The following is a 12,225-nucleotide window of genomic DNA, read 5'->3' on the forward strand; positions in this document are numbered from 1 at the left end:
GCTGGAGTGTATGTAGAATTTTTAGTGGGGTTTGTTGATTAGAATTTTGCTGGTATGTGATTGTTTTTTGAGATGGAAACCCATTATTGCCTAAAGAAGGAATAACAGAGGTTATGACTTAGAGAGGCAGTAATGAGATAATATTTTTTGTGTTGATTACTTATGTTGATTGCCATAGATGCAAAAATAATGATTAATAATGTTGATTGCCATAGATGCAAAATGATGATTAATTATGAATATTGATTGCCTTTGAAGCAAAATATTATTGATGTTTTGAATGATTTCTTGTTTAATGATTGATAGTAAAGTTTTGTCATGAAATGTAGTTTGTGTTTAGAACATTGAAAAGTTGAAATAAACTATAGTATCCAGCAAACAATGATTAACAATATTAAATAATTTGCTTTTTATACAATTTTTGAACAAAATTAAAACTAAATAATTTTGAAACCCTGAATGATAAATCATAAATGTGAAATGAACTTGCTATAAATGAAATGTTATACTAAATGATAATGAAATGCAGATATATTATGAAATGATTGTGAATAGAAGATCAATTGTCTGAAATTATTGAAATATATATTGAAATTAATTTTTGTTGTGATGATCTGATGTTTTTTACAATTTTGATAATGATACAGGGTGTTATGAAATTCTATTTCTATTTTGAAGAATGGATTAAATTTTGATATTTGAACAGTGAATAGATGAAAATGATTTTTTTTTAAATTTATCATTGATATGTCCATATTTCACAATTTATGTATTGCTGACTGTATAATAAGATGTTAACAAATTTCAATTTTATATATATTTAAAAATAATTTTCATGTGTATTAGATTGTATTGATAGCCTAATCAAGATTTTCTTCTTAGTTTATAAGCATTTTAAGATAACAGGTACAGCACAGACATTAACATTGAAATAGTTATCATGTGAATCTTGAAATCAGCAACAAGTGAACGCCATGAAGAGTGTTAAGAACATTTGGGTGATTTTCGAACTAGTGTGACATAACTACGCCAAAATCTATGCTGATGCCTACACTAATAACTACGCCAATGTCAACGCCAATAACTATGCCAAAATGCCAAAATCTACGCCGATGCCTGTGCTGATGCCAATGCCTGCGCCAATGCCAATAGCTACGCCAATGCCTGCACCAATGCCAAAATCTGCGCCAATGCTGATGCCAACACCAATAACTATGCCAATGTCAACACCAATAACTACACCAAAATCAATGCTGATGCCTACACTAATAACTACGCCAATATCAACACTAATAACTACGCAAAAATGCCAAAATCTACGCCGATGCCTGTGCTGATGTCAATGCCTGCACCAATGCCAATATCTACGCCGATGCCTGCGCCAATGCCAATGCCTGCGCCAATGCCAATGCCTGCGCCAATGCTGATGCCAATGCCAAAATCAACGCTGATGCCTGCGCCAATGCCAATGCCAATGCCTGCGCCAATGCCAATGCCAATATCAACGCCAATGCCAAAGCCGACACCAAAGCATACGCCAATAGCAATGCCAATGCTTATTGCTGACTTTGTATCTCAAACTTCAACACTACTGCATTACCTGGAGGTAATTGCCATCCATGTTCACATTCACAACTTTGAATTCAGAATAACAGTCACAGTATCATGAAAGAATTGATTCAAAAAATCCTCTCCTAAATTATTCCTGTATGCAGAACTCTAAACCTTGAAAGCTGAAAATATCAAAAAACCAAACCTTACCTGAATTAATCCTCACCTAAATTAATCCTGTATGCAGCGTCCATCTCTTTTCCAAAAAACGAATTACATTGTCATTTCAAGCCTGAACATTGTACATTGTATAATTACAAATATGATACAAAATTTACGTGACTCTGTATCGAGTTTGGTATGCAGCCATCTACTACAAGCATGAGGCAATGCTAACTGAGATGTCACCTGTATCGAGTTTGATATGCATCAGTCGACTACAAGTATCAGCCCAACACTACGTGCATCCAGATCAGCCCAACACTAACGTCATCACATTGGAGTCACACTTAACTGAAAATCATACTGAGTGCCTTAACGGACTGTTTTCCAAAATGTGCATCAATAAAATCAACCGCATCAATAGTGAAAGAAATGAACATTTTTTGATTTATTGAAATTTTATGTGAAAATTAAATGTAACAATTCATCACTTCATTTAAAAAAAATAAAAATAAAAATAATAATAATAATAAATTTTTCATTCAACATACTAATTTTTTTTATGCAATAAAAATTGAATTTTTCTATCTATTAAATTTATGTGCAATTTCAAAAAACTATTCTTTACATATTAAACTTTCTGTTGAGATATTTTCCTTTAAATTATAAAGCTAAATCAAAAGTAATATTGATATTCTATATTTTGAAATATTGTTTGGAAACATATAACAAATGCTATTGATGAATTTTTATAATAATTTTCAATATTATTGGATGACATGTAATGTTTTTCTAGAAAAAATTGTTACTGTTCTCGAATTTAAATTTCAACAATTTTCATTAGGGTCAATGTAATTTTTTTCTTTAAATTTTCAAACAGTAAAATTTTTTATGTCAAGAGGGGGGTATTTGTAATATTACATTTTTTTCTCACATTGAAATCGAATCTTCAATTTGAGATCTATGGAACTTTATAGTAAATATCAGAGTCATCAATAGACGGACAAACTTTTTGACGGAGAATTTTTTTATCGTAAATGATTGTTGCATTGTTCCATGGTGTCACCGGGGCTGAGAAACAGAATAAATAGTTTATTTAAATAGAGAATATATATGAAAAATTAAAATAACAGTTTCAAAATGAAGTTTTATTGAGAACAGATGTAGAATATGAATTCTAAACTTGTAATTTATAAATTTTTGGTGACGTGTCTGTAATGTGGAGGCGTTGGCTCTGTGATTTGTAACTTAGGTTTCTCCTGTTCTTGCCTCTCTAGAAAAATGGCTGGCTACGTGTGTTGTTGTAAAATTTTGCTCTGAATCATTTTCGTTTATTAATGTTTTAAATTGCGTTTTAAACAGTTTATTGTGTTCTATTTTGTTAATATATAGCTATTTGTGTATTCAAGCCAATAGCCACTGTTTTTCAACTGTAAACTAGATAAGTATTTTAGTTTGTAGTAACTCTAAATAATTAGGCTTAAGATATAGTTCTTTGTGTATTTGTATAAATTCATCTGAAGATTATAAGTTCATTTGCTCTGAAAACTGGATTTCTCATTCATAGGCGATAGATCCATTCACAATTTATCAAGAATCTATTTCATTGGAGCCGACAACTATCCTTAGGTTAATAGGTGTTAAATGCTATTCCAACCGATTAAGGAAAAATTGGTAGCACGGCATAATTTATAACCAACATTCATTTACTCTCACACATGGTCTATTGGAATTACTATTCAAAGCAGTACCAGATACATTTATTTATGGTAGGAAAGATTTAAAAACCTATAAACGAATACTTGAAATAACTAGAGTTCATCTTGATAGTTTGGGACGTGTTAAAAGGAATCATGGGTATAAATACACAAGTATAATCAAAAATTTATTTCCTCCAAAGTTATCTAAGAAGAAACCTATCTCTGGTAGAGGAGGAATGCATGTGGAAGGAGTAGAAGAAGATATGCAAATTGAATTACCAAAGAAGAAAATGAAAAAGAATTATGTCTATTGGGATGATCCAAATGAATTATGTGAAAGATTAGAGTTGTTAGTAAATTCTAAACTAGCAGGACACACTGGACATAATTCTGAAATTGCATCTATTATTGAAGAGTTACGTGAAATTAGAATAATTATAGGTGGAAATTTAGTATTATAGAAAAAATATATAACTGTTCTTGTGCAATGTCTATTGATAAATTTGGTCGATATTTGCATGATAGTAATAATAATGATATTAATATTGAAATTAAAAATTTAATTCAGAATTTTATTAGGATTATACAATACATACCATTAGCTGCTCATAATATACCAGAAATCGATCTTAATAAGAATGATCAATATAAAGCAATGTCAGATCCACAATTATTATCAAAGTATAAAAAGTATTCTGCTGAAAGAGTACAACCCTGGTTCTTTAGAGCTTGGTTTGATGAAAAATTCATATATAAACATGAAGTTTAATACTATATTAAAAACATGAGTATTGATAAATTTGGATGCCATTTGAGTAGAAAACAAACTAGAAATCAAGAGACTGAAGAATTAATTAATATATTACAAAATATAGTTAGTTTAGCAAAAAAATTGATTCATATTATCTACCACAGAATGTTGATCTCAATGATAGAAGACAATGGAATAATTTAACTGATCCAAACTTACTCCAACAATTCCCACCCTCTTCTAAAAATAAATTTAAATTTTGGTATGAAAACAACATGTAAGAAAAATGTACTGTATTTGTGGGTGAGTACACCTAGGAAAAATTGTAGGTTTGTTAACCAGACCCAGTAATTTTTTACTATAATAAAAATAATAACTGGTATGGAGAGTTTTGAAAAGACACAAGCTTTTAATGGTGAATGTCTCCTATATAGATGGAAAAAAATAGATACTACAGATCCAGATACAATATTTCAAAAATTGAAACCAATTGTACTTGATATCTGTTTAAGAGAAGCTGAAAAATTTGATTATAATATAAAATGGTATGTTGCTCTCAAAATGAAGCTGAAGAAATTAGTTGGAGATTATGAAATGAATAGTTCACCAACCTTTCATGGAAGAACACGAACAATTCTACAAATTCAAGATAATATAAATGAATTTAATAATCAATGGCTTGAGATTAAAGCTAATATGTGGAAGAAAATAGATAGATTTGTACTGTATGGAAGTGGATGGGTAATTGATTCGGTTGAATCTTTTGATTTGAATATTGTAGGATATTATCCCATTTAGGAGGATAGTTGATGAGAAAAAATATATATGTAATAAAAATGATAAAGAAGAAAAATATTGGTGTTGGAAAAAAAATATTATTGAAAAAGCTTAAGAAAAAATTAGGATCTGGTATAATTGGTAGTGTATTGAACAAAGCAATTGACTTCCTACCTGTTGAGCTTCATATCCCCGGCTACAATTTTTGTGGGCCCGGCACCAAATTTGAGAAAAGATTGTAAAGAGGAGATAAAGGAATAAATAAATTGGATGAAGCATGTCGAGCACATGATATTGTATACAATGACCCTAATCAGAATAGAATGGATGCTGATAGAAAGCTAGCTGCACTTGCTTGGGAGAGAGTGAAATCTCCTGATGCAGGTTTAGGTGAATGCTCTGCAGCATATCTTGTTACAAATCTATTGAATGCTAAAACTAAATTTGGTGGTGGACTATTCTTGAAGCCATACAAAGGTTGTGGAATTAAGAAATTAAAGAGAAAAAATAATAGAAAAAGAAGTGAAGAAATAGGAAAAACATTAAGGAAAATCTTAAAAAAAAACACCATTCTCGAATATTGAAATCATAAACTATGCAAAGAAACTTAATATACCCCTTCATGGTGTCTATATGAGAGATAATCTACCAGAAACACCATACAAAGATTTAGAAATTGGTGTAATAAATTTAGATGGTGAAAGTGGGATTGGGAGTCATTGGACTTGTTATATCAAACATAAAAATGTTTGTGAGTATTTTGATAGTTTTGGAAATTTATCACCACCACTAGAATTAATAGATTATATGAAAGGTATGAGAATATGTTACAACTATAAGAAATATCAAGAAATGAATAATAACTCAATAGTATGTGGTCATTTATGTCTATTATGGCTTTATAAAAAATATATCATAAATAATCATGTTTACACTAACAGCAAATCAGAACCCATTGGTTTGTAAAATTTTTCCACCAGTTGATTTAGATGATTCTAGCAGCTATGAAGTAGGACTAGTGAATTTATACACATACAATACAATTCCAAATATTGAAACCAATATTAATGATAAATTTATTTATAATAAACAACAGGTACAAATACCTGAGGGATCATATGAATTGGAAGATATTCTAACTTATATAAGAGATAAACTCAATCTTACAAGCAATCAATTGAAAATTGAAGCAAATAATAATACATTACAATGTGAGTTGTATGCAGACAAAGAAATTGATCTCAGTATGTCTGATAGTATTGGCCCAATTCTTGGTTTTCAACACACAAAGTTATCAGCAAATGAATGGCATATATCTACAAAACCAGTTCATATTATGCATATAAATAGTATTCGTGTTGAATGTAATATTGTTCAAGGATCCTATAATAATGGGAATGAGGGACATACATTATATGAATTTTATACAACTGTTCTGCCTGGTTTTAAAATAATAGTATCACCCACAACAGTAGTTTATCTTCCAATAAATACAAATAGATTAAGTGTTATAAGTATCAAACTGGTAGATCAAGATGGTGAATTGATAAATTTTCGAGGAGAGGTAATAACAGTACGTTTACATATTAAAAAAAACACAATAGTATAAAAAAGAATGCTTATATTTTCAAATATTTTGTCACAATACAATAATGATAGAGGTGTAGGAAGTAGAGAACTTTCACAAAGAAATATGAAATTATTACAAAGATTAGGATTTATTGTATATAATAAAAATAGAGGTAAAAATTATAATCATGAATCAAAAAAGTATAATAAATCATATTAACAGTAGTAGTAGTATATTCAATGTTAGTGATAAAGTGAAATTTGATGAAAGTGTAACTAAACTTGAATATCATAGTCACACCCCATATGCATCTCAAACATATAATTATAATGATGAAATTCATATCAGTGTCAATCAACAAGATATTTACACGCTACCAAGTAAAAGTTTCCTTCTAATTGAAGGTAATATTGATGTTAAGAAAGAAGATGATACAAAAACAGACTATTCACTAATAAACAATGGTGTAGCACATTTATTTGATGAAATTAGATATGAACTGGGTGGGGTTGAAGTTGATTGTACACATAATGTAGGAATTACAACCACAATGAGAAATCTTCTATCTCAATCTGCACTCAATGAAAAAGTAATAGAAAATGCTGGATGGAAATTACAAGGATGGAAAATTTAGAAAAATTCAGCTTTTGTATACCATTAGAAATGTGGTTGGGTATAATGGAAGATTATAAAAAAGTTATATTGAATGTTCGGCAGGAGTTAGTTCTTCTAAGATCATCATCAGATAAAAATAGTATTCAATCAACAACAGCAGGTAAAGTAAAAATTGATATAACAAAGATACAATGGTGTGTACCCTATATACATGTTCCAGACTCAATTCGCATTGATTTATTAAATCTATCTCACAATGATAAGGGTATTGTCATACCATTCAGATCATGGCAGCTTCATGAATTTCCATCATTACCTGAAGCCACCACACAACAATGGACAGTGAAAACAGCATCACAAATGGAAAAGCCTAGATTCATTATTCTTGGATTTCAAAGAGATAAGAAAAATAGTATAGCTGAAAATATGTCAAACTTTGATTTTTGTAGACTCAACAATATTTGCTTGTATTTGAATGCACAATACTTCCCCTATGATAGTATAATGGGTAATAAACACTTGTTGTATCATATGTTTTCAGATTTTCAACATTCATACTATCCTCATAGACAACATGATAGCTATACATCAATAGACTATGATACATTTGATAAATACACACCATTAATTGTTATAGACTGTAGCAGACAAAATGAATTATTAAAATCTGGAGCAATAGATGTGAAATTAACATTTGATTCAACAGAAAATTTCAAACCAAAAACAACTGCCTATTGCTTAATTCTCTATGATAATATCTATGAATACACACCATTGAGTGGCATGGTTAGGAAAGTAATATAAAGTTGAAATTCTAGATAGAGATTAGAATAAATCTCAATAATAAAATTATCTACTCTTAAAATCATTATAGAATATATTTCAGTATTCCAGATATGTACACAAATACAAACTATACAACTATAATAAACATAATAAATTCATTGATTCTAATTATTAGATTATTCAAGAAAAAATCATACAATGTTTTTATATCTCTTGATATTATAAACAAGCTGAAATTTAATAATATATACAAATTATACAACAATATTCACTGATAAAAATCAAAAGTTGAAGTAAAAAAATCTTATATTCTAAAATAGCAAAGAATCTTAGAGCTAAAAAAAATTGTATTAATATAGAATCTAGAGAATCATTTTTTTTTTCATATATACTTTCTCAATGATCATCATCAGCATGTTTCCTCTTCCTACTCTCTATATCTTTATGTCCAAAAGCCAAGGTACTTATCCCATCATTTTCCAAAAATCTTTTATTATCATGTTGTGATAAAGCTAACTTCTCTCTTTTCACAGTAGTTACTGTGTGAAGATTACTTTTAATTGAATAAAACTTAACAACTTTTGTCTTTCCCTGAAATAAGCAATCTTTATATAATTTGAAACTTAATTGCTTTTCCTGAGCACTTTTTGTTATACCCTTCGCTACCTTCTTTTCTTCTGTATTATCGGATAATATGAATGAATACATTTTCGGTTTCAAACCTACAAATTCAGATATTATTAGGCCTCCTAGTTCATCTTTAAATTTCCCTATAATTTTATTATTTTTATCACTATAACACATATGATTCCTTTTATAGTTTGATGTGTCAAATATATCTCCATGTATCTTAATCTTTTCATAAATGTCATCACATTCTATTGAATACATGAAAATATCTGTATCTGACATTAAAACTTTAGATTGGTTTGGAAATATTTTTTTAATATAGTTATAATTTTTTTATATAGTTATAGTTATAGCTCAATATACCAATACAAAAGAGTATTGCGGGGGTGGTTATCTGCCTTAAATAACGACGAATGTGATCTGATTTTGAGATCTGCGTACGTCTAGCCCTGCTGCGCGCAAACGCGGTTGGTTAAACTCCAGGCTTTCGCTTCAAATTATTCTACTGTAGACCTATATTCTATACAAATTTTATTCCTCTATATATTTATTATTTTGAGCTTCCAATTTTCATCTTCTCTACCTCTATCAGTAATCAACCAATGAATTTAAATGCATCTAACAGCCATTTTAGAATGTTGGTGTGTGTGTATGTGTGTGGTGTGTGTGTGGCTGTCTTCCCCTCCCTGTATGTGTGAGTTGTATGTGTGTAGTTGTGCTACAATATTTCTATGATTGAATAATAATTTCTATTATTTAACATATCATAATTCAATTTACTTCTTTATTTAAGTTATTCTTTTCATTCCAATACAATGTACCTAGCCAAATCTAATTTCCAGGAATTTCTCTCAAGTTATAATAATTAAAATAATGTAATCATGAACTCAAACAACTCACAAACAGACCTGCGTGTCCATGTGAGTGTTGTTTCAATTATATCTTTTTATATATTGTTTATACTGTAAATGTTGGAAACAAATAAATTTGATTTGATTTGATTTGATAATGGAAATCAAACATGACTGCTTTACTTTCCTCTAGAATTACCATTCCAACATAAATTGGTTTATTTAACACTATCTCAACTTTATTTAAGGTTACTCCAACAACATTTTCTCCAAATAAATGCCAGTTTTTGGTTCTTGGTTTTGAAATGAGTTTGTGTAGTCTTTTTTCATTAGTTACAATTTCAAAATCAGAATGTTTTTTCACATTCATTAAAGTTCGTCCATATACACTATTATTCATTAGTTTATAAAGATTGCGTTCAAAGTCATTGTGTGCATTTCTTCTTAATTGAGTATTTAAGTTTATAAATGGTTCCAACCATTTAGATTGTAGAAATTTAATCCCTCTATGAATTTTCTTGAGCTTCATGCCAAGTCTTAGGTATAGTTTCAAATTATTAATATGTATTATATATTTCTCTTTATCTTTCAAAGTAGTCAACAACTTTTCAGTTTTTCCATTTGGTGGTTTTTCTTTCACCGGTGCTAAAGGATAGTCATTATGACTGTTATGAAGATGTCTTGGGTATTCAAGATCTACTTCCAATACATATCCTACATTACTTTGATCTTGTTCTACATTGAATTCTTGAATTTCTGCTTCTGTCATCCATTCAAAATTTGAATGTGGTAGATTACAACACATTCCCACAGCATAAAGATTATTACAGTCCCAATAGATAATATTTGTTTCTGGCTCATTTATCTTGAAATCATTCATATACCTATTATTGGCTTTTGCATAGTGGTGTGGAATAATACTAATTCCGCCCCTAATTCCTTTTTCAAAGAATAAATACTGATCAGGATCAGAAATTAATTGCAACTCTACTTTTGTGTATTTCAACATAGCAGACCGGGAAAAGTGAGGGAGAGAGTAGCAATGTGCTACATCCATGTTGTATGTATTCATGAACATTTTCCTAAAGTTTTCAAAAACATCAGCAAGGAGAAGAATATCTATTTTCAAATAAAAATCATGGAATTGTGCAAGATTCTCTATTTTGAAAACTTCCCATACTGTTTTTGCATGATCATACCATTCTACAGTTGCATTTTTGTCACCTATAGAACTATAGAACTTATCAATAGTTGGCAATTTAGTTTCAAGGAATTTTTGAAAATTGTTCATATATTCATATGGATACAATTGTTGTTTTCTTAGTAGATCAATTTTATTAGGAGGGTAATGTTGTTGAAGTAGCTTGAACTCAGGATTTATAGCAACTAATTTATCAAGAGAAGAATGTAGAGAATTCAATGAGTCTATAAATCTTAATGTGTTATTCAATGTCATTGTCATTATTTTCTCACTACTTTTTGCAATAGTGCTAATTTTTTTTCTATAATTTCCAAGAGATTTCAAAATGAAATGCATATCATATCCAGTTAGATTGTGGAAAATTACTGGTATGAATTCTACTTTTTTTGTATTTAAATTACAAGTATTATGTGCAGCACCAATAAACTTTCCTGTTGAGTGAGAGTGATGTCTGACCCTATCAATGAAATCTATTGGTTTTGTACATAAACAACAAGATTTTTGTTGTAAATATGTCTTTTCATCTTCTGTAGTGAAATTCATATCAATAATAGTTTGCAATTTCTTTTTCAATTTAACACTATGTGTTTCTAATTCATCTATGAAATTATCAATCAATTTCTCAGATTCCTCCAAGCTATTGGCCGTAACAATTTTTGGACCATAATATATCTCTCCCTCTTCATCTATTATCAAATAACCATAACCACAAGGTTTGTGAATATTATCAATAATCATACATTCAAAATCTGCATATATAATGTATAGAACTTTGAGAGTGTAACTATAATTCGAGAATTTCAAAATCTCCCCCTCTTGTGGCATTCTAACTCTTTGACATTTATTCAATGAACATAATTCTAGATGTTTTTCTAAATTAGCAAGAGCATTTGTCTTTGTGAATCTATGTAAACAATAGGGACATATCTCAACTTTTCCACGATGTTCTGTTTGATCAGACAACAATCTTGATAAATTCTTCACTAGAATATAATGTTGTTTTTTTAGGAAAAGAAGAGTTATTGTATGCTTCCTTCCCCTATTCTTAGATGTAAATATGGGATATATAATATCCTTCTCATCCTCATAACTCAACACATTAATACAAATATCTTCATTGAAACTCTCAAATTTTGGAATTTTTTCTATTTTTACAGGGAATTCCAAATTCTCAACATTGACTAGATGTGAGTATTTTTGTAGGTCTGTTACTCTATTGTTCTTTTGATCTTCATTGAAGAATGATAGTACTGACCATAAGAATGATTTCTGATCTTCATTTTTTATATTAATAGTTGATTTCTTATTAGCAAGTTTTTTGGGGGTTGGAATGTATGAACTAGCTATATTTGCAAGAGTTAGGCTTGAAAGATTCCTTATATAAATGAAATGTTTATCCTCTAGCAAGATTAAATTTATTTTATGAAATCTACTTTGATATTCAGATACATGGAGTGGGGAGATAGTGTCACTCTCTTCTACATAATCATAAACATTTATACAAATATCTACATTGAAACTCTCAAATTTTTGTATGTCTTTTATTTTTACAGGTAATTCCAAATTCTCAACATCGACTAGATGTGAGTATTTTTGTAGATTTGAAACTTTATTGTACATTGGATTTTCAT

General features: G+C 29.3%; 1 protein-coding gene across 1 annotated transcript; it reads right to left on the reverse strand.

Moving 5' to 3' along the window:
* Positions 1 to 7,750: 7,750 nt before the first annotated feature.
* On the reverse strand, positions 7,751 to 11,177 carry LOC120352821. The gene is made up of 3 exons (XM_039435101.1): positions 9,553 to 11,177; positions 8,713 to 8,871; positions 7,751 to 7,764 (listed from the first exon to the last, which is right to left on the reverse strand). Exons 1-3 carry the CDS (start codon positions 11,135 to 11,137, stop codon positions 7,751 to 7,753), a joined length of 1,758 nt encoding a protein of 585 aa, XP_039291035.1. The 5' UTR covers positions 11,138 to 11,177.
* Between the last annotated feature and the right edge of the window lie 1,048 nt (positions 11,178 to 12,225).

The sequence above is a fragment of the Nilaparvata lugens genome, chromosome 8, assembly GCF_014356525.2.
Source record: "Nilaparvata lugens isolate BPH chromosome 8, ASM1435652v1, whole genome shotgun sequence".
Taxonomy (NCBI): domain Eukaryota; kingdom Metazoa; phylum Arthropoda; class Insecta; order Hemiptera; family Delphacidae; genus Nilaparvata; species Nilaparvata lugens.

Bases quoted from the DNA above. Each gene is read 5' to 3' on its own strand.
- LOC120352821 (XM_039435101.1), bottom strand. From the start codon at position 11,137: ATGAATTTCACTACAGAAGATGAAAAGACATATTTACAACAAAAATCT. The intron at 8,872-9,552 runs ATTATCAAATCA...CTATATAAAAAA, and splicing joins AGCAGTCATGTTTGATTTCC to ATTATAACTATATTAAAAAA.